A 23,797-nucleotide genomic window follows, 5' to 3' on the forward strand; every position below is an offset into this window, starting at 1 on the left:
CCACTGCTGGAGGAGGAGAGGCCCTCCTCTTTGCCAGACTCCTGGCACAGCTTGCAGTCCCAGGTCATTGTTTATGCTACAGTAACTTTTACAGTTCAGTTTATTCAAAAACCAAGAGACTTTAGAAAAAAATATGGACATAAGCAAAGCTTCTAGTTGTAGTAGATGGTTCCTGGAGTCTGACAAGGTGGTCTCCCATTGGATGTGCGCTCAAAAAGTCATTTTATTTATAATTCCATAGAAAGAGGCACCAGCAAAGAATTAAGGTGGATCTATATTTTACTAGAGCCGCACAGAGCTCCAGAGTCAGTAAGTCTCTTCAGTTTGTATAGGATTGAGAACCAAGGGCTTTCCCTCCATTAGACGCTTACCATATATGGGATTCACAATGTGTCATTTTGATAACACCTACACCACCTCCCAGTCGACGATAGTTCATTCCGCCATACAACCTGCAAAGAAAAGTTGTCGGTCATACTGCTTAGGCTCTTAATGCACTGTCTTCTCTGATAAAAGCATGAAACAGCCTCCGTAGGCAGCATGTATAGTTCAGCACAATTATTGGTCTCCATTTCAGGTGATGCCTGTGATTAAGCTGTCTGATGAGTAAGGCAGGGGTCCCCAATCTATACACACACACATACATCTAAAGTAAATAGCCATATTTGCTCACATATGTATCTCCCTTGATGCGGACAGCAAATTATTTTGCTTCCAGTCTTCCAGCATCAGAAAACTGCACTGAATTTCCTTTCTGCTCCTGTGTAGTTACAGGAACAGAGGGCAGCAACTCTGTGGGCTGCATTTGGCCCTCTGGCTATGCTTTGGGCAACCCTGGAGCAGGGGGGTAAATCTTCTACATGGTGCACAGCTAATTTCAGACTCATATCTGCTTTATACTACACACAGCTGAACAGACCAATGTATAATGCATTTCAGACATCATCTGTTCTCTCCATGCTATGATACTGAAACAGTGCCCACATTTCATATGGAAATCTGATGCCTATCAGCTCTCATTTCCTGCTTCAGCTGCATATTCCTCTATGTGCTGATGCAGTTACAGTCTGCTGGAAGAAATAGGACAGTGGAGTTCTTTCAGTAACTGTCACTAATGCCACCTATTAACCCCAGATTGCATATCAAGGATTTCCCAGTGGTGCTCCACACATAGGAGAAAAAAATTCACACAGCAAGAAGAACCGCAGCCAATAAAGAGAGGCAAGATGATAGGAGACATCACCAGCTTTATTCAATTCAGTGCCGGTAACAAACAAGCTAGTATCTTCAATAGCTACCTATATTAGCTACAAACACATGCTTTGGCTAGCTCTCCATACTATATGTCCAACCACTCCTGCCAGGGAGAGTGGCTGTCACCATTCGGTTAAAAGGCAGAATTAAGTTACTCCTGGGGGAATTGTGCACCACTGCGCAGGCACAGAATTCATGTCCCCCACAGATTTCTTTGCTTCCTTACGGAAAAAGGACTTTCTGAAGGGGAAGCAAAGGGAAGCCACAAGAGCGGTCATGCGCCCCACCCCAGCAATGCGGGCGCAGTGTTTTGGGCACCTGGAGCAGATGGCAGAGAGGTAAATCACTGCATGGGACGTAGGGGTGCGGGGAAGGCGGGGCTGGGCTGCACCAGGCTCAGCTGCTAGTTCCGGCTGGGCTGGGGTGGACAGGACTTGCTCTTCCCCTGAAAGGAGCGGCCTGGGCCAGGTCAGACCCACCCCCAGAACCTCCCCCGTCTGCAGGAAGCTCCACACCCTCCCCCCATCGCTCCTCAGCACTGGGGGGAGGGATCACTTTATGGGGAACTCCGCTGTCTGCCCAATCCCTGTGCATCCGGACCCCTGCATATCCAGACCCCCACACACCTGAAACCCCACCCTGTTGAGCCTCACCTCCTACAGTCAGACCCCCCGCACTGAACATCAACCCCCTTAACCCAGACCACCCCCATCCCCCCGGTGAGCTCCCCACACTCCAAGCCCCATCCTGACAAGCCCCCTGCACCCAGACCCCCACCCCACCAGCACCTGGACCTCCATGCCAAGCCCCATCCCCCCTCACCCAGATTCCCCTGTTGAGCCCCAACCACCTTCATCTGGACCCCCCTGCAGAGTCCCATTGCCCCTGCACCTGGAATCCTGCAACGAGCCCCCGTGCATCCAGAATCCTCTCGCAGCCAGACCCGCCACTGAGCCACCCGTACCCTGACTGCCCCACACAGAACCCTCTCATCCCACACCTGGATCCCTCCTCACACTTGGATCCTGCCAGGCTGAGCCTGCCTGCCCACACCCGGTGTGCCTGGTGTGGAGGGGCAGGGCCCCGGGGCATTTCTGTGGCAAGCCCAGCCCTTGCGCCGTGTCACGGTTGGGTGTAGCCTCTCCATCAAGTCTGTGTCCCGAGGGGTGGGGTCGGGGAGATGGCTGGAGGTGATCTCCCACCTCTGTGCAGCCAGTGGCCTGTGCTCTCCATTGCAATGCTGGAGCCTCCACATTTATTTATTGACAAAATTTGTAGAATTTTGCAGAATTTTAAAATGTGTGCAGAATATTTTTTGGCACAGAATTTTTAATTTTTTGGTGCAAAATTCCCTCAGGAATATTAAGTATATACTGCTCCCCACTGGGCTGGCTTTCTGAGCTGTACAGAGGCATCATCACACAAAAGTACTTAACTGAGAGAAGTGCCTCCGACACTACATAGGAAAATCTCAGCATGAAAGGGTAATATACTAGTTCAGGCCAGCTCAATAGGACAAGGACATTAATTTCTTCCTATTCCCTGCACTCTGACAGATTTCTAAGGCATCAAATCCCTTTCAAGGATATAAATAGGAGTCTGAAACGCTACACTGATTAGATTAATGTACGAACCATTGTTTTCAAGTGCAGTTATCGTCAGAAAAGTGATTCTGGAAAAACAGCCTCTCTCTGTTCAATACATATTTCCCACCAGTGGTTTCATATCAGACCTGCTTAGTTTAAAGATCAAAACAAGATTTTTCTAACTGCAGATTTAACAGAACTCCATATACTCAAACTCCTCTGCTTCATACAATAGATCCCCATCTAAAGAGATTCTGGAATCAGAGCATAGCACTGTGAAGCCTAAATAGCCCCAAAGGAGCACACTGAATTCTGTTCTGCTTTCTGTATCTTTAAGCTGCAACAGCTAAGGTACATGGTTATTTTTGTTGGTAAACTGAGCAGACATGGCTCAATGCATGTGTACATACACACACACACACACGTATGTACAAACACATGTACACACACAGATCTCCAGATTAGTCTACAAAAAAGGTGCCAAAACACAGTATTTGAGATTAGGAGGTCTAGGTTCTAATACAGTGTGTGCCAATGGCTCACTATGTAACTGACTAAGTCACTCACCTTCTCTGGACCTCAGTTTCCCCAGCTGTATGATGGCAAATCAAATCCCTACTTCCTAATGGTGCTGTGAGGCTTAAATTCACTAAAGTGGGCAAAGGTCTTTGGGGTCCTTAAGTATAAGGCACTATAGTAGAATCACCTCTATTATATTCAAAATGAAGATGGTAGAGGGGACTTCAAGCACAGCTACTGCAGTTTTGAAAAAGGAAGCTGCCGGCCCTCACCACAGGGAGCTATTTCCAAAATGGCTGTTACTCCTCTGGTCAGACGTATGGAGGAGCAATGGGCAAGACACATATTGGAACACAGCAGCACTACAGACCATTCAGATATGGATTATTTTGGTGAAAGCCCAACACTTACGTAGAGGTTTGCTACCTCTCTTTAGGAAATGGCTGTGCAGTGAGACTTCACTGCTACTGATACAGTCTATCAGCACTAAAGTGACAGCATTATGAGTGGTCAATGTCTCCATTTCCTTTCTATTCTGAAACACACTCCAGGCGCATATGGGTGGCAGAGAAACACAGTTTCTCCACCTCTCAGTTATTCAGAAAGTGATTCTCTCTCTCACACTGGAAATGGGAGGTTAGTCATGTGACATGCTGGATCACATTGCCTGCTCCCTCTGTTGGTTTCACTTTCAAACAAACCAGCCAAGTCACACAAAGGGTTACAGTGGTCACCTCCATCAACCAGACTTCCAGTAAGATGAGGCATCTCTACTCTGCTGGGAAGCATAATTTAAGCAGGTGTGCCTAAGATTTGCAATGTCACTGTTTCATGAATTTAAAGGTTACCTCCATGTGTTAGCATCAGGATCAAACACTTCAATGGTCTTCAAGTACGTTGTGCCATCAAAGCCTCCCACTGCCATTAGCTGTCCATTCACTACTGCAAGGCCAACCTAGAAAACAACCCCCCCAGATATTATTCCTGCTTCATTGCAGGTCCTGAAGGCTTGTCTCACAAGAAAAACACTTCAATAAAAGACCATTCATTAATCAGCAGTCAAGCCTTGGGAAGATGTCAGTACACAGCACACACGTTCCTGGAGGCAGTAGGGGTAGAGAAGGGACAATTGTATTTTAGTATTTCTGTTAAAATACAGATTCATAAAACCTAGCATAAAATCATATTCAACTAGAACATTTCAGTACAGATTCCCTCAAAACACATGGCTACTTCCCTGGGATGCTGAGGAGAGTTAACCGAAAAAAAAAAGATTAGAGCTTTCCCACACTGTCAGAGAAGACAAAAAATGTGTTTTGCTGCTTCGTGCATTGGCAATTGTGTTGGATTCTCATCAGCAGTATGTTGGTTTTACAAGTGATTTAAATGTCATTGCTCTCAAGACTGGTTCAGCTCATCAGATAGCACAAATGATACATTCAAGTTCATGCCCAGGGACTGGGAGAGTAAAAACAGCAAGGGTTAGAATGAACAAGACCTTCATCACACAATAAGCAACCGGGGTTGTACTACACTGATCCCAGAGCGAACAGTAGGATCCTCCAGCCCCAGGCTCCGAGGACCTCACTGTGATGCTGGCAGGCCAGATGCCAGCTCTTGCCCAGGCTGCAGGCATTAGTAAAGAACTGACAACCTCGTAGCTGGAGACCAGACCAGATCACCTGTATGTTAGTTTTGCTTAAAACAGGTATTAGTCTTAAAGACTTTAGTGTTCAGATTCTATGAAATGCTTGTAAGTTGCTGCATGCATTAAACACACTTATAATGTCTGTATTCCATACTATAAGAAAATATGTACATTTTGCTTTATAACTTTGAAAATGTTTGCTCTGAATTTATGAACTTAGCCATGGGAATCGTTCTCCCCATCCATCCAGAAGGAGTACCAAAGTCAGACAGGCCATCAAGGAATATTGCAATACAAAGGATTGGTTAATGGCCCTATCATACCTGGGAAATGCTACATGCAAGAAAGCTCATCCTGTGGCCTTGGAAGCTGAATGAATGAAAGAAATAAAACAAAGCCACAGGGAAATTTTCCAGTGTTTTGGCTATTTGAACTCTGAAGGGCCAGAGACTCTAAACTGAAGCCAGAGATCCCCAGGGGCTGCCCTGAAAGACACTTAGAGTTGTAGTGGTCTGTCAATTCAATCACTCTTAGGATTTAGATGGCAAGTCATTTGTGTGTATATGTTTGCTTGCTTTAACCTGTAAATAACTCTCTTATTCCTTTTTCCTAATTAATAAACCTTTAGATAGTTTATTACAGGAATGGTTACAGGCATTGTCTTTGGTATAAGATCTAGGGTACCAACTGATTTGAGGTAAGTGACTGGTTTCTTGGGACTGGAAGCAACCTGAGAGTGGTGTGATTTTTGGTGTAAGTGACCATTCATCATAAAGTCCAGTTTGTCTGGGTGGCAAGATGAACATGATAGCTCTCCAGTCTGTTTGCTAATTCCTCCAAAACGCACAGTAGGACAGGGCCTGTGTGTTTAATGGCATGTTCTTTTCTCTAATGGATTCTGCTGCTATTGGGAGGGCGGGGGGGAGGTTATGGCTACTTACTGATGTAGTACACTCAAGAATTCCCTGCTTCAGAATTAAGTGCTCGTGACTCAGTGCTAGTTGTCAAAACTCTTATGGAAAAAAGCAGCCTAAAAAAATTTCCCCTTCTCAGTTGTATTAAAAAGTTGTCGTCTTCACCCACTCACCCCTTGCAGCATAGGAAGCTCATATTGCTACACCTTGTACTTCCTTCTGGGCAATGTGCTTTGCCTTTTTACAAACATTTCCCTCTTAGAAGGGGGTTAAGATGCAGGAAAAGTGAAAGAAGCAAGAAAAGAACAGAGCCCTCCCTATGCTCCAGCTGAATAGCTAAGCACAGCACAAGCTGGCAAATGAAGCAGAACTCACGCCGCTCCGCCGTGATGTCATGGCCACCACAGGAGACCACTGGTTGGTTCTGGGGTTGTATCTCTCGGCACTGCTGAGCTCTGTGGTATCATCTCGGCCTCCCACAGCATAGATCATGTCCTGGTATACTGCACAGCCCAGGTGCTTCCGTCTAGTCCCCATGGGAGCTATTGTGTGCCAGCGGTTCTCTTGGGGATTGTAGCGCTCCACTGTGGAGAAAGTCACATTACAAATCTTTGGACACCATCTAATGCCCTTCTATTAGTGACTCTGTGCTTGTAGCCATAACACGGATCAGACTGTGAAGACACAACATTTCCTCCCCACACCAGAAACACATTGTGTCAGTTTGTCACCATCCACACTGCTTCTCCCTGCTTTCTCTAGAGGCTTGCTATTCCTCCTCCTCTCCCCAACCCCAGTCTAACAAAGACAGGAATGCCAGATGTTCAGTCATTTATTGCACCTCAGCTGAAGAATGACAATCTGGTGAAGCTACAACTGGTCTGTACTGCCATCTACACTTGTGACAGAGTGACCTCCAGTAAGTATCCTGTTGCCCAAGCCAGTGAAGACCAGAGATATTGCAGAGATGATGCACTGGCTCTTGGTAGGCAAATGCTAAGAAAATGCACAAAGTAACTGCCTATTGCAACATCCTAGTGATAAGCAGACACACAAATATATAACCAGCTATCAGTGGTTTAGGAGGATGGGGACAGTACTAATGTATAGCAAAATCAACTTCAAGTGAGGAACTCACTCAGAAAACAGACCACAAAATATTTACCAGCTGTCTGGGGAAGGCTTATGGGTAAAAGAACGGGACCATGGAAGATACTGGTTGCAGTGCAGTATGGAGAAGTGACATACCTGTATTGAGAGGCGACGTCCCATCGGAGCCTCCCACAGCATAGAGAAAGCCCCCTAACACAGCCACTGCCACTCCTAAGCGCCTGGTGCTCATGGAAGCCACCCGAGTCCATTTGTTTTCTTTTGGATCATACCTGCCACAAGAAAAAGCAGAGACCAGTTGAGCTTTCAAATATACACATCAGGCCCTGTTTTCCTTGGGAGCTGCACCAAGCAACCAAAGGAATCTGTGGGGAGCAGTAGTTCTGACAGTTCCACATTCAGGTGGGGTAATACTAACACGTCTATTCTGGTTTTAGCCTCTAAAAGAGGTTCAGGATATGCACGTTGTGGCACCTAGGCAGACAGTTGCTGTTTGCTGGAATTCAGGTTAAACTAAAAACATCCACCTTCAAATACAATCACTAACAAACCCACTCAGCATTTGTTGCCTCCTTTCAAACTCATGTGCACCAATTGCATCTTCTTATAAGATCTTTCCTTCTCCTCCCCTCCCGCTTCCTTATTTTTAATACCTTTCCACAATGTTGAGACAAGAGACGCCATCCTGGCCACCAACAGCATACAGGTATCCCCCGAGAACTGCCACTCCAACACTGGTCCTGCAGGTGCTGGTGGGAGCCACATCACTGCTCCACTGATTCGTCTTTGGGTCATATCTAAAAAGTGTGTCAAATAATTCAAGTCTGAACTGCTTATCTATGGAAATCTCCGACTCCCCTGTGGTTTGGGACTAGTGGTACAGTGGAACTTGCCTACCCTGAATTCAGAGGGAAACTATAAAGAAGAAGGATGAAAGTCCTGAATTGTTCCAATGCACTATGTAGTGCAAACTGCAATTCCGGTTGCAGTAAAACCTCATCTTAGCATGAAGTCATTCTTGGAAAAGTTACTGACTTCATTAAAAGCTGGTTCCACTGTATTTTACTTTAAATCACTGAAGGTTTCAAAGGCCCAATTCTGACCTCCATTCCTCCTCCCTTGTATGTATTTCCAAGGTTCACATAATTCTCTATTTACCAAGCCCAGAAAAGAATGTCTGGATAGTTTTCCGCACCTTACAAGTAAATATATGCTTGCAGGCTCACCTTCATGAGCAACACTAAAAAAACAAGCCAGTCGGAATGCATATGTAAGGAAGTTTGCAAAAGCCATGCCCATCAGAAACTACAGCCAGGCCCACTCTTACACTTCCTTTCCCTACTCCTTTACATGTCAAAGGCTATGCCTTATATAGAGCTCAGAGCAGAGTAATCAGACTCAGATTACCATTAAGTTAGGGAACAAGGCTACATCCTGCTATGTCTGATGTCTTAGTTTAATATAACATTGATACAGATGTCAAAAAGGCTGGTAATCACTGCCACATATTAGCTTATGTACTGGAGCAGGAAATGTAGATAGTATAGATGTAGTATTTCAACTGTTCAGCATGTGATCAACACAGACAGCAAAATGGACACCCTTATCACAGATAACACCATGTTTTGAACGCATGTTAACTCTGCAATGATCTGCTGGAGACCTACCTTTCTACACTGTTAAGGTAAGAAGAACCATCATGGCCTCCCACAGCATACAGGAGGTCATCCAGAACACTGACTCCAACTCCACAGCGCCTTTTGCTCATGGAAGCCACCATCCGCCACTCATTGGTTTGAGGGTCATAGCGCTCCACACTGGAAATTGCGTCCCCACTACACCAGCCTCCCACTGCGGGAATCAACACAAGAAACAGTGTCAGGCGAGTACATCAAACTCACACACTGTATATGTGTCTACAACAAATAATCTATCTACATCTTCTGCCCACAGATGCTTCTTACACAGTATCCCAAGAAGACAGTCTCAGAATTATTCACTCAGAGGACTGTCAATAAGAAAACAGGATGGGATTTTCAGAAGTGCCTACATAAGTTTAGGAGCACAAGTCCCATTGAAAGTCAAGTGTTTCAGCATGTATTATTATGAGTGCTACCACAGTGCCTGGGAGCCCTAATCATAGACCAGAAACCCATTTTGCAAGACAAAGGCCTTGCCTACACTACAGGGGAAATTCGATCTAAACTACGCAATTTGAGTTACGTGACTAGAGTAACTCAAATTGACGTAGCTTAGATCTACTTACCACGGGGTCCACACTACACGTTGTCGATGGGAGATGCTCTCCCGTCGACTCCCCTTACTCTTCTCGATCCGGTGGAGTACAGGAGTCGACGGGAGAGTGATCTGCGGTTGATTTAGTGGGTCTAGTGAAGACTCGCTTAATCGACCGTTGATGCATCAATCGCCATGCATTGATCACCGGTAAGTGTAGACAAGCCCAAAGACAATGCAAGACAAGAAGAAAGTGAAGGTTAACTGAAAGTGTGGGATGGGTAACATAAAATGTCATTTCTGAAGGTCTGATAGTTAGGGTTGGCCATATGGACTAACTTTGAAACTAGGGTTACCATACGTCCTCTTTTTCCCGGACATGTCCGGCTTTTCGGCAGTCAAACCTCCATCCGGGGGGAATTGCCAAAAAGCCGAACATGTCCGGGAAAATGGCGGCTCTGCTCCTCCCCGACTCTGTTTAAGAGCCGGGCTGCCCGAGCACTACCGGCTTCGGGCAGCCCCCGTGCCTCCGGACCCTGTGCCGCTGGAGCCTGGGAGCGGAAGTGCCCGGCTGGGGGCGTAGGGTCCGGAGGCATAGGGGCTGCCCAAAGCCCGAGCGCTACCGGCTTCACGGTTTGCTGGGCAGCCTCCAGACCCTGCGCCCCCGGCTGGGCGCTTCCCCTCCCGGGCTCCAGCTGCGCTGGGGAAGCGCCGGCTGGGGGCGCAGGGTCTGGGGGCTGCCCGGCAAACCCTGAAGCCGGTAGCACTGGGGCAGCCCTTTCCCCCTGGCTGGGAGTGGAAGGAAGGAGGGGGGGCGGAGTTAGGGTGGGGAAGGGGCGGAGTTGGGGTGGGGCTAGGGCCCGTGGAGGGTCCTCTTTTTTTATTTATGAGATATGGTAACCCGATTGAAACAGAGCATTTCAACTTGGAGCTCACAGCTGAAGTTGCAGGCACGGTACACACCTGCAAAGAGCACTTCTCCACAACGGATGGGTTTGCGTGGTCGAGTTCTTGGTCCCTGCATCAGCGGCCGCTCTTGGGGCAACAACAGGTAGTTCTTAGCTTCATCCACCAGGTCCCTGTGCAAGAGAAAACATTTATTCTAAATGTCTGGATGACAGTGGCATTTTTCAGGAAGTACTATTTGGGACATGCCATCCCTAAAAATAGCAGCCATCACCAATCACGTTCCAGTTATTGCCATACTAAACAGAACATGCATGACTTTATGTAATATTATATATATATAATAATATATAATAATTATATATAACCTCTCTTAGGTATTCATAAGACATCTATTGCTAAAAGCCTCACACACAATACTAATAGATGGAAGCGGTATCCAGATGATAAAAATTTCATCATTCAGCTTTAACTAGCTCACCCACCCACCCTCTTACCCATCACCTTGCAAATAATTCTAACACTCCAAAACCCTGAGCAACTTCAATCAGCTTTTTTAAAATTTTATTTTAAATAACCTGCCAGAAAAAAGCTTCCACCTTCTCCTCACAAAAATTGAACTTCTCCAACACCAAAGTATTATACCTGTCCAAAGACCAGGAAAGGAACAATTAGTGCTACATGAGTGACAATTTTCTGTATATAAAAACACCAGAGCTTCAAAGTCTGATATCTCATGAGCCTGCAGCATTAGAAAGGGGAGCTTTATGCCACTGTAAAGGAGAGTTGCAGCTTCCCCATAGTCCTAGCATTCTCTTCTAGTTCCAGGAGGGTTGGTATAGTCAGGAGTTCCAAAACTGTGGGCTAGGGCCCAAAGGTGGGCCACAACACAGTTTTGGGTGGTCTGCCAGCAAAACTGCATTCTCCAGCCAATCTCTTAGTAACTATTTAACTTCATGTGACTCATGTAATCTAAGTAAAAGCTATATAAATGTAATGTTTTGAGCTGTGTATGTTGGACAAAATATAGAAAAAATATTTATTTATTTTAAAAACAAGCTGCAATATGTCAAGTTTAATTTTCGTGAGTACAATGGTGCATTTCACTGCAAGGTAACCTAGTAATGTACACACAGTTCACCATTTACAACTGTAAAAAATGTCAAGCAGTATTTCAATCTGACATGGATAGATTTATTTTTAGAAAATGAGAAGGATGCTCTGACGGAGAAGATACTGGAAGTCCCAGACCATCTACAGCTACACAAAATGAGCCAGCCAAAAAAATAAAGGAAGTGGTAAGAAAATCTGACGACACATATTTGAAGTTTGGATTCTCCTTTACCAGATCAGATGAGTACCTGTTGCCTCAGTGTGTTATAATATAATTGTCATTTTATGTTTTTATTTACAATGTTTTATTCTTTTCTAGTTAGTAGAGAGTATGGTTGGGTCTTTACTTACACAGCACAGAAATTCAGATTTTACACTAAAAAAAATTGAAAACACAATATAGTGTTCAAAGTTGGACAACTATGTTGTTTTAAAATCAACAAACAACACATTTTTTAACAATTTTGTTAACATTGTTGTGTTGCTTATTGTTCAGTTTTATACATTGTACATTTATACATTGCGTTTTCCCTGTTTGAATGCCGAATTTTGCTCTCAAAATTTTTTTAAAGTGAAGTGTAGTTTTACCAGAGCTGTTTGGTTTCAAAGATCTTGAAGCATTTCTTTGAGTGCATATTGCTTGGGATTTCTATAATTGTTTACTTTAAAATGAAAAGGAAACATGCACATTGTGTATAGTGTTGTAGTTTATATGTATGTAATAATTAAAATTTATAATTTTTCCCAAGAAGTATTAATAGTGGGTCGCAGTGCCTATTGCAGCTGAAGGGTGGACTTCAGGGAAAAAAGTTTGGGAACCCCTGGCTACACAGGCCATTAAAGTCACGACATTTTCAGATACAGAAAAGCTATTTTAGGTTGTTTAGAATATGGCTTCCTCTGAGCAGTGCTCAGTGGGATTCCTGGTAACTAAGGCACCTGGCTTAACAGCCAAAGTGATAGGAAAAACAGGCCATCTTGGGAAGGGTGATTTATCAGAAAGGTAAATTGCCTACCCAAAGCTCTCTCTCCCACCAAAATATTGATTAAAAAAAACTCCTTTGAGGGTACATTGCAACGTCTACTCAAATAAATACATACTTGCAATGCAGTGCTTTCTTCTATCTCCCCTCTACCCAATCCCAGAAAAGGAAACTGGTTAGTATCACCTTAGTTTTACCACTGACAAATCACAATATTTTTGGAGCGCAAACACAGATAAGGCACCCATATGAAGTGAAATTCATAGACGTGCACTGTTCAGTTTCACTCTTTCCACCGGGACTTACCTGCATTCTTCGTCACTTTTAATGAGTGGATCTGAGCCGACTGTACCCACCAGGAACTTGGGACTGAGTAGTGGCAGACGGACATGTTGTAGCACCTATGAGACAAAACAGAACACAATTAAAGGCAACGCACTTGTCACCTTACAGATGGAGGGAACAGTTTCAAATAGAGAGCAACATTAGCTAATTTGCTTCCACATGCTTTGTGATCCAATTAAGTTATAATGCAGTCACAAGGACAGAAAGATTAGCAATAGGAGTGTAATAACAATCCCAGTAGCAATTCAGACCATGACACTCTGGCTCAATGCAGCTTTTTGTCTATAGCACCTTTGCAATTTCAATAAGCCAAAGTAGTCATCCAGCAGGACAACATCAGATTTTAAAAGAGCTGATCCAATGAGACTGCTAATGGATGAAACCAACAACCTGACTGAAAATCCTAAAGAGACTGCAGATGTCTATACATATTGTCCTAAGCACTTGTTTGGCTGGCAGTTTTATTATCTATTTACCCTTTTGAGTGTACACTGCATTGTACAGTAAATGAACTACATCAAACATGCCACAAACAGCTTACACTTTAAATGCAGAAGTAAGTATAATAGAACACAGAATTAAACACAGATGAACATATGGTCCTACAAGGGTCCAAAGAGTTGTAAGGGTATAAACTAGAGCTGACAGGAGGATGACAATTCTGTTTCATAACAACTTTTGAAAGTTTTCATGAAATGCAATTGTGCTGAAATGTCCATTTTTAGAGCAAAAAGGGCAAAGCAGGGCAGTAAGAGTCTCTCTTTCTCCCTCATTATTTCTGACCAGAGAATCCTGGAACTCAGAAACCTTCCCCTCAAAAACTTTATCAAAACAGACAATGCCGCTGCAAAATTTTAGCTTTGACAAAAGAGCATATTTAATCGAGAATGTCCTGACCAGCTCTAGTATAAACCCTCAGACTTCAAGGTATAAATCAACTTCCTGGGGTTAAGAAGAAACTTCCCTTAGGGGCAGGTTATTCCATAATTGCATTATGGGTTCATTCACAATCCTCTGAAGCATCTGGTACTGGCCACTGTTGAAGACAGGATTGACTAGATGAACCTGGGGTCCGATTCAGTATAGCAAATCTTAATGTTTCTATCTGTAAGCATTTCTAAAGGGCCCGTTACTGACGTACCTGGGCACTGGACTTTTAGGCCTAGCTGACTGGAAACTGTGAGTGTTGTAACACATCTGGGAAGTCCGGAGAGGAATTACTTCCACTACTTACACCGTCAAAATCCAATCTCTCTCTCCTTGTACAAAGCAGATGCATGTGAACCATGCTCAAGGTTACCTGGGGTAGCTGGGGTCGCCTCTCCTGAATGCTGTACTTCACCCAGGCCATCACTGCATTGAACACCTGCTCCTCACTGCGAACATTCAACTCATCACTGGATATGATATCTATGAGCTGATTGGCTGGAAGAAGCATGAACTCCTCACTCTCCATCACCTGTTCAAAAAGATGGTGATAAAGAAAAAGGTAAGGACAGTGTTTCAAAGCACTCACTGCTTCTGGACTCTACCTCAAGGTTAAAGGAGAAATCCTTCCCTTTAGATAGGATCCAATTGGTCAGATCCAGTAAGGTGCTGAGCACCTTCCACTTCTGTTGACGTCAGTGGAAGTGGAAGATCTGGAGCGCTTCACAAAATTGGACCCCAACAGTGCAGTTCAGATAACTTTTAGATTTCAATGCAAATGAATGGGGAATATAAAAGTTCTGTAAAGTGGTAAGTCACAGAATGCACTAATCTAGTTTCAAAATTCGGGAATAGCAAAGCCCTTGTTTAAAACCAGCCTCCTCATTTGCCATGTGGAAGACATAAAACAGAAAGAAAAATATTCTGCAGCTGATAAATATTTGAGAGGAAAGAGGCACCAAAATAAAGACATTTTATTTGTAATGTAATAACAAATCCAAACCAGAACCGAAGGTAAAAGTCTCAAAAACACATTACCAGAGCCATTGTAGATACGCAGGAAAAATCTTCCTGATGTTGATTTGTAGCAGAATGGAAAGTGTCTCAGGACAGCAGATGGACTCATATGATCCTACCTCTGTCTCTTTCACTCTCTCTAAATATATACACAGAGTGATAGAGTGCCATTGCACTTAAGAGGGAATCAGAGCCTCTGAAAAACCCCAAGGACTGATCTCCTATGAAATATAAGCCACTGACAACCTGCAAACATGTTAATAATTTCTTCTGTACTCAAAATAAGAAGCAAGTTTCTCTGAAGACGTTAGACACCATTAGAAGACCTAGGCGATTCTTCTCCTTCCTATGCTCAGACCAAATGATAGCACAGTGATAATGCACTACACAGCCATGCTGCAGACATTCCTGGGTGGCTATGGAGCTAAGACACACTGAATATCATGCTCAGGCACTCAGATAGCAGGACAATGGAAGAGGTATAACAATCTAAATAAAACAGACTTATGGACATGGCACAATTGCTGACAGCCAACCCATCTTCCACACAAGTGTGCCCAGTTTCTACCACGGCACCTGGGAAAGAGGTTCAGCAACATGAAGTGCTTGAACATTGGCCTTCCACAGTAAGTAATGTGCATGCAAGAGCTCAGCTTCCTGGCTGCAAGATTTTAAGCATAATACAAATAAATTCTCTTGGCAAAGATTTCCACTCTTCTAGTGATCAGCTGCATGGTCCATTTAGTTACTTGAAGAACTGATTCAAAATATTGTGTGTATTAGAAAATACCCAAGATGCTCACAACAGCACATGTTGCTAAATGGGACTCAGCAGGCAGCGAAGGTCACAGTTATCCGACTAGCTTCCAATGGTCATAGGAGAAGCTGAGATAAAGTTTGTCAACAAACTACCTCGCCTCCACTGCTGGGGAAGGAGGTAGTAACTGGGCTGCCAGCATGTCTGTCGAGTCTGCCTCCCAACCCTACAAACGGTAGCTTGTGCCTAAGGCTGGCCCTGACAGTTGCAAAGTGTCAGTCTGAAAAGTAGCAGAGCACTGCAGGGAGCAAAATCCTGTAACTCTCCAATTTATTTAATAATGGGAGGTCTTTTAAGACCTTGAAAGTAATGCTAGCGCTTCTGCCAACTGAGTTGCCACCTCTGTGCAACTTGCTAGCATACATAATTTAACAATCGCATAATTTAAAAATGTCTAAACATCACCTTTGTCCCAATTTTCCAGATAATTATCTGGCTAAAATTAATAGACTATTTGACTGCTTCCTTACTGAAAGCTTATAGCCTTACACAAGATCTTGAATGGGTTACACTACTGTTTTCATGCTGATTGTAATCAGGAGAATTTATCTTACAGTATTGGCTATGATTATTTGATATATATAACAGACAACATGGTTCATCCTCACAGAACAAATGTCTTAAAATAGAATATCTGGTAAGAGTTTTGCCTACTGACACAAAAAAGCATGAGCTGTCCATCCTACAATCGATTTTTTTTCTCCTTTGCAAAGATGTCAGGAACAGAACAAAAAAATTATGCAGGAACAAACCTTCATAGAATAAAGTTGTTAATAGATTCATTTCACATTACATGCATGAGATTCACTAGGACAGATTAAACTGAGACGAATGGAAAACTTGGAGAACTACTTTACCAAGGAATTAATGATGTATTGGAGCAACATACATAAAAATAAACAGAACTAGAAAGTTAGCACAGTAGAGTATATGGACTAATTCAAAGACTGTGTGGAAAGTAACTGACTGACTTTGCCTAGTTGCCTAGTGGTTAGTCCTCTACATTGGCAGGCAGGAGATTCCATCTTTTGTTTCATTCTGTCAGGTTGATAGAAGTATGTACATGCAATCCCTGTGGAGGAAGGAACGCTTTGCATTACTTATCAGTCCATTTTGGCTTATTAAATAGCCAGGTAACTGGGTTCCACACAGGATTCTGGTCCATTCTTCAGGTGGAAAGAAGATGGATGCAAGGATGGTGGCCCCAATAAGATGGGGAAAGAGATGGAGGAGAGAGGATGAAAAAATAGAGAGTTCTTTTAGGGCTCTGATAAGGACATGGATATAGAGGCATAAAAACAATAGCATCTGCCCCTTCCAAGTTTATATGAACTGTTTTGAGTAAAGAAAAAAATACTGTTGTAATCATGGCAGCAGCTTTCTAAAGGCCACACTTCAGTTTAGTAATTTTTACACTAATATATTTGAAGGGGAAGCTTTTTTTTTTTTGCAGCCAAAGCTTTTGTGCGGCATTGCGGCATGTAATCTGTTGTGGGTAGGAAGAAAGACAGGAAGCTGGCTGCAGTGGGAACATAAAGGAAGAAATGGACTCCTTGCCATTGGGACCTAACACTTTCAGATTCTAACTGCATGTATCAATGTTTGAATATTTCAATACAAAAATACTGGACTGTAAAAAGTTATTTAGAGGCTTGTAGTCATGCCCTACTCATGTAATAGTGGAAAGAACACAGCTCTAATAATTGAAAACAGCAAGCATTGAAAATAAACAACTGGCTGATTACTGTCCCTCCCAAAGAAAACAGCAGAATTAATGCAGTACAGAGAAAATGTGGAGTGGAATGGCAAGCTTGAAGCTTGGGACTGAAAAATTCACTCACCTATGGTAATCATTAACTTCTACAGAATTTAGACTCATTTAAAAAAAACCCAAAACCTCAGCTTCCTGCCCTTATGTCTGAGAAGCCTTCCAAATACATCTGAGCATAAATCGATGCAGTGTGTCTTCAGTTAGCTGTGGAGCAGTCTTCAATGTGTCTAGAGACAGTCAAGCTCAAGTCTGTCTATCCCTGCTCATAACTTACTAAGTGGCACCAGACTGAAATGAACACAACTCTGGTCAGTTTCACACAGCTCTTCAGAAAAACATGTGGGTCACAACCAATCTGTCAATTACTTACTGCTATGGTTTGGGAAAGCTATATGTAGAGGGGAAGGGGATCCAAAAATTGGTAGCGGGGAAATAGAATAGAAGTAACTCCTTTCAAGCCTCCTGGCTGCTGTGAGGGGTAAAGTGGTGCAGGTTCTGGAGGAGGTAGGAGAGATATACTGTTCCTTCTCCCACCGGGGGAGTACAACTTCAAGTTCAGAAAACACCTTCTTGCCACAGGCTGACACAAAATATATAGCCCCCAAACCACCAAATAGTGACCAGGAAAAGCATCCTGATAGAAAACGCAGCCCTATTACTCCCAAAAGAGAATGTGAGGCAGGGCTATGCTTCTCACCAGAGCTCTCCCCACGGGATTCCTTGGTGGGATCCCACCCTCATCTATTTCTGGCTAGTAGGACTAGTCATTCAATGAACTGATGTCTGGTAAGTCTTTCACATCTGCTAGAAATAACTGAAAAAGTAAAAAACCTGGCTTGGGTTTAAGAAGGTCACCTCTGCAGATACACATTTGAATTACTTTCAAACAACTGTTGCTGAATGGCAGATGTGAAACACAGTTTCTGATTAGGGAAGGGAGTTGAAAGCTCCTCTGAGGCCTCTGCAATTTTCCCCACAGCTTCCCCAGTTCTCTCCAATCCCTTTATTAAAACTCTATATTTAGTTTTTGAAGTAAGTGTGTGTGTGTGTGTGTGTGTGTGTGTGTGTGTGTGTGTGTGTGTGTGTGTGTGTGTGTGTGTGTTTTAAACTATTCAGCACCTCAGGAGAGTGGAACGTCACAAACTATTGTTCAGGAACAGAGTGTCAGATGCAATCCATACACATTGCCACTTACCAATGAGCTTTCAGCATTCACTGTTTATAATATGTGTAGTATTCACATCAGAACATTAAGTTGAGAAATAACTAGTATGTAATATAGAATAGTTATCATGCAACTTAGTACTAATGCTGCAGCTACATCCTCTCTCTCTTATTACGCCAGTCAATACTGACCAGGAACAAGAGACATTGCAGGTGGAAGGGCAGGATCTGTAAGGAGGCACTAAACATGAAATGCCCAGAACCCACACCCTGCAGCTTACCTCCTGAAAGTTATGTTGTGTGAACTTGTCGGCAATCCTCAGCAGCTCACGGCAGGAGTGAGTGTCAGCAAAAGCCCGGATACCCAGGCAGTTGGAAGGGTCCAATTGTCTTTTTAGGAACTCACAGCAGGCTTCCTGGATCTCAGCCAACTGGAGCAGGCAAGCAGCTGGCAGTAAGGTCTGGACGTTGCCCTCTTCCACTGTGATCTGGGAAGTGTATGCAAAGTCAATCAGCAGCTCCATGGCCCTTTCATCGATGTCTCGAATCACTACCTCTGTCTGCCGACTTTCTGCCAGTTCCCCAGTGAACATGGCTCGGAAATAAGGACTGCAGGCTGAAAGTATCACCCGGTGTGCATAGATCTTTTTGGCACCCACGACTAGGACCACATCACACAACTCCCGGTGCTTCCGCAGAAGATTGATAACCTCTAAGGTTTGTCGAGGGTGCTTATCTGAGATGTAGGGCATGCGAGCAGGTTGTGGTACCCCCTCTGGCAGTTTGTTGGGATCTCCAAGGGTGCAACGGCTCGTCACATCCATTCCGGTCTCTCCTGGTCGAGTACTGGTACACCTGCAAAGGAGCAAGCCATGAAACAGGATTATCATTGACTCATCTCTAACCAAATGTCATTGGTGGCTCTGTGTCTATCACTGTCTGGTCTGAGCTGGACACAGAAATATCACCACTTCCAGCTTCCTTGGCCACCTACGGAAACAAGCACTTTTGATCAAATAGCCACAGAAAAAAACCCAGTCTAAATCAAAGCATCCCAGTGAGTTAACAAAAGCCAGTTTGCAATAGGCTCATGTTTACATCTATTTTATAGACTTTTCTGGTACTCATCACTGTAGTATCTGAGCATGTCTTACACATTTAATTGAACCTCATAATAGCTCTGTGAGGTAGGGAAGTAATATCCCCATTTTACAGGCAGTGAATTAAGGAATAAAAGAGTGATTTGCCCAAGGTCACACAAGAAGTCTGACACAGAGCTGGAACTAAATCCCAGATCTCCAGAGTCCCAGTCAAACTTCTTAACTACAAGATCAACCTTCTTCTCTTCTTCAAGCTTCCTCTATGTAGATTTTTATATCACCCATCACTGGGATATTTGAGCACATGACAGCCCTGTAGACTTTCATAAAGTAAGACGGTTGGCTAGTATCATGGTTATGTCCCAGCTTCCTGGTGCATCCACTAATTTATTTGTTATCTCTCTGATTTTTGTACCTGGACTCTTCAGACACAAGACACACCCTGATGTTTCTGGTGGGTTCCAAGAGGTTGTTAATTTCTCCTAGGAATGGCATACTAAGGACTGCAATTAGTGTGATTGGATCCTAAACAGTCAAAACATTTTCAACAGTACTTAAAAAAATCAACTCCCTTTCCCCGAAAGGAAGAAAATAAAGTCAAGATGGAAACCTTAGAAACTAGAAGCCATTCAGCAAGATATATAAACAATAACATATTTTACAGAGATTGGGGAGGCAGGGGACTACCCTGGTATTTCACCAATGTCACTGTCATTAGCTAAGGTATAAAAAGTTTTCAGCCACTGGTGCAATTCTTTAGTTCTTTGTTGTCCTCTACTAGGTTTTTAGGCCACAACTACCTTTCCCATACACCCTCTTGCCCCTGGATGGGTATCAGCCACAGGGTGTCTTAGGAGTAGAGCCACTGCTTTATACTATCACCACCAGCCACACAAGCCCTCCAAAAAAGGGGTAGAAACTGAACTGTACCCCACCTGCACTGGCTATAAATAGGGAGAACACAGTTGCAAAAAAGGCTAACATAATTCTGTGGTGCATGTGTGTTGTATGTCAGACTTGGGCAGTCATTTTCCTGCTCTACTCGGCAGTGGTGAGGGATCAGCTGGAGTACTCTCTCTAGTTCTGGGCACCACACTGTAAGAAAGCTGTGGACAAATCAGAGAAAGTCCAGAGCGAAACAAAATGATAAAAGGTTTAGAAAACTAACCTGTGAGGAAAGGTTAAAAAACCTGAATGTGTTTAGTCTTGAGAAAAGACTAAGGAGGGACCTAATAACAGTCTTCAAATATGGTAAGGGCTGTTATAGAGAGGATTGTGATCAATTGTTCTCCATGTCCATTGAAGGTTAATCTACAGCAGGGCGAGTTAGGGTAGATATTAGGAAAAACTTTCTAACTATAAGGATAGCTAAGCACTGGACTAGGCTTCCAAGGGAGGTTTGGAATCCCCATCATTGGAGGTTTTTAAGAACAGGCTGGACAAACACCTGTCAGGGATGGTCTAGATATATTTGATCCTGCCTCAGTACAGGTGCTGGACTTGTTAACCTCTCGAGTTCTCTTCCAGCCATACAGTTCTATGATTCTATGCTGCTCGCAACCACTAGTAGCAAAACATTCTCACTCAATTTGCACTAAGAGTTAAAAGGAAATTTAGCCTCACTTTGCAACTGCATGGTACATTTTGCTGCATGCTTGAAGGAAGAATTAAAAATAGATCACATCTTTTTCTCTCATTATGATGTCAAATGCACTTTCTAACCCCAAGGAAGTTGTTCTATTCATGACATTTCAAATAATTCAGTTGCATCTTAAACGGTTTTCCCTCTTTCTCCCCACTTCCTCCCCAATCGTCGTATTCAGATGTTTCAGACCATTACCTTTCCCTCATATCTTGGTGACAAAGGTTCAGCTGGATTTCCCCTCTAGGTTTTGCTAGTTACTCCTATTCAGTCTCTGTACACTTCAAATAGCTTGGTTGGTTCCCCCTCAACTCTATCCTTTTTATATGCTCACTGTTATCCCTCGTAACATCTCTGACAAATCCTTTTGGTTTTAAACTCTCTCTTCCTTCCTGCACTTTTCTAGCTCATTTCACCAGGTGGGGCTTTCTCATCATTTTCAAAGACATGCCCTGTTTTCAGAAAGGTGATTTCACATACAATGTTGGGAAACTCTCCAGTGTGGATTATGTAAATTAATCTCAGCAATATCCCCATGCAAACCCTAGAAAACTTGGTTATACATTCATGTACTTGCCTTACCAGTTTAGTTTATTAGTTTTTAGTAAATCAGGCCAGAGGATAGGTACTTTAGCCTTCTATCAGGAGATGGAGAAGGACTCAAAATAATTTGTGACAAAATCCTCCTGTAGGAGGGTCTAGTTCTAGCTAGGCAAACCAGTTAGATTGCATTATGCGCCACCATTTTTAAGAGGCATCAAGCCTTCTCTGAAAAAGAGAGAGCATGAGTAAAATGTGTACCATCAAGGCCACTTTGGACAGCATTTCTTGACCAAGCTTGCAGCCAAAGCATCTTTGAGCAAGGTAGATGCTGCCATCAATTGCAAAGTGACCCTGATGAAATTATAGATCATATCACAGAAAAGTGTGGGATATTTCTATTAGGGGAGCCATTTTCTGAAAAATGGGATGCTCCTTGTTATGCCTGAAGATGAACTTTTGAAGACACATGTGAACTTTCCAACTACATAAGCCCCCAGAAATGTGGTCCTTGAGCAGCACTCCCAAACTCTTTTGAAAACCATATCTGCCTTCCATTCTACAGAGTCATGGCAAAGGCTGCTCCCCTATGAGTAGGATGGTTTACTTAGCCAGTTCCATTATCCAGAAGTCTTAAGCCATGTCTACACTACCGTTTCTGTCGGCAAAACTTATGTCACTCAGGGATGTGAAAACACACACCCCTGAGCAACATAAGTTTTGCCAGCCTAAGTGGCAGTGTGCACAGTGCTATGTCGGCGGGAGAGCTACCGCTGCTCATTGGAGGTGGATTAATTATGTTGACAGGAGAGCTCTCTCCCGTCGGCATAGAGTGGCTATGAGAGATCTTACAGCGGCTTCGCTGTATTGGTACAGCTACGCTGCTGTAAGGTCTCTAGTGTAGACATAGCATTAGTTGATTTTGAGAGTTGGGAAGAGAACCAGGCGAAAACTATTCGAGTGTCCTCTAGATCTGTGGTTTTCAAACTTTTTTTTTTTCTGGCGATCCAGTTGAAAAAAGTTCATGCCCACGACCCAACGGAGCTGGGGCTGAGGGGTTTGAGGTGTGGGAGGGGGCTCAGGGCTGGGGCAGAGGGTTGGGGCGCGGGGGTGAGGGCTGCAGGGTGGGGCCGGGAATGAGGGGTTTAGGGTGTGGGAGGGGGCTCTGGGCTGGGGTGCAGGAGGGGGTCAGGGATCTGGGCTGGGGGTGCAGGCTTGGGGGTGCAGGAAGGGGCTCTGGGCTTGGAGGGGCTCAGGGCTGAGGCAGGGGATTGAGGCACATGGTTGGGGCACGGACTTACCTCCAGCGGCTCCAGGTCAGCAGTGCAGCTGGGGTGCAGAGGCAGGCTTCTCGCCTCTCCTGGCACCACAGTCCGCACTGCGCCCTGGAAATGGCCAGCAGGTCTGGCTCCTAGGTGGAGCCACGCAAGCGACTCCGCGTGACTCTCGCCCACAGGCACCCTCCCAAGCTCCCACTGGCTGGGAACTGGCCAATGGGAGTGTGGAGCCGGTGCTTGGGGTGGCGACAACGCGCAGAGCCCCGTGACCCCCCTGCCTACGAGCTGGACCTGCTGCTGGCCACTTCCAGGTAGGGACTACTAGTTTTACTAATAGTTTTTACTGGCCGGCTACCAAGGTCCCTGAGTGCTGAGCAAGGCAACCCAGTGCCTTCCATGCCGCAACCCAGTACTGGGTCGCGACCTGAACTTTGAAAACCACTGTTCTAGATTGAGTAAAGCTCCCTATGAAATCTTAGGCTCTTGGGCATTTTATCCAGATCAAGCTACATTTTAAGTTAGTTGAATTTGTGTGGTGAAAAACCTTAGCCCCTTGCCTCTAGTTGCGGAGAATGAAATCTCCTCCCTTCCACTAGATTGAAGTCAGTTTTAAGTCAGTTTTAAACTGAATAGCTGAAAATGTGGCTTGTTAATGAGAAGAATTCCATTCTATTCAGGTTCTTACACCATGCCCATCGTCCTGGTATTCTAGTACCTCCAAGGTATCTGGTATATTTTCTAAAGGAAAGAGTGTTACTTAATGATTAAAGCAAACTGAACAGATGTAAAAAGAAGGAGTACTTGTGGCACCTTAAAGACTAACAAATTTATTTGGGCATAAGTTTTCGTGGGCTAAAACCCACTTCATCGGATGCATGCAGTGGAAAATACAGTAGGAAGATATATATACACAGAGAACATGAAAAAAA

General features: G+C 44.1%; 1 protein-coding gene across 8 annotated transcripts in view; it reads right to left on the reverse strand.

Moving 5' to 3' along the window:
* Window positions 1–23,797, reverse strand: part of KLHL20 (kelch like family member 20) — a 47,925-nt gene that overhangs the window by 10,701 nt on the left and 13,427 nt on the right. For 6 of the 8 annotated variants that reach the window (XR_010590030.1, XM_005304243.4, XM_042851254.2 and 3 more), the window contains 10 exons: window positions 18,591–19,164; window positions 13,914–14,072; window positions 12,575–12,669; window positions 10,230–10,345; window positions 8,699–8,882; window positions 7,685–7,828; window positions 7,170–7,303; window positions 6,297–6,505; window positions 4,208–4,314; window positions 372–452 (listed from right to left, as the gene is read on the reverse strand). Coding sequence is in view for 7 of the 8 variants with exons in the window: in XM_005304243.4 (XP_005304300.2) it covers window positions 372–452; window positions 4,208–4,314; window positions 6,297–6,505; window positions 7,170–7,303; window positions 7,685–7,828; window positions 8,699–8,882; window positions 10,230–10,345; window positions 12,575–12,669; window positions 13,914–14,072; window positions 18,591–19,164 (1,803 nt within the window). In the remaining variant the exon portion in view is untranslated. Of the gene's footprint in view, window positions 1–221; window positions 453–4,207; window positions 4,315–6,296; window positions 6,506–7,169; window positions 7,304–7,684; window positions 7,829–8,698; window positions 8,883–10,229; window positions 10,346–12,574; window positions 12,670–13,913; window positions 14,073–18,590; window positions 19,165–23,797 lie in introns of those variants that run through there. The other 2 variants (XM_065555687.1, XM_008166548.4) reach the window with 1 other exon arrangement.

Source organism: Chrysemys picta, chromosome 8 (genome assembly GCF_011386835.1).
Source record: "Chrysemys picta bellii isolate R12L10 chromosome 8, ASM1138683v2, whole genome shotgun sequence".
Taxonomy (NCBI): domain Eukaryota; kingdom Metazoa; phylum Chordata; order Testudines; family Emydidae; genus Chrysemys; species Chrysemys picta.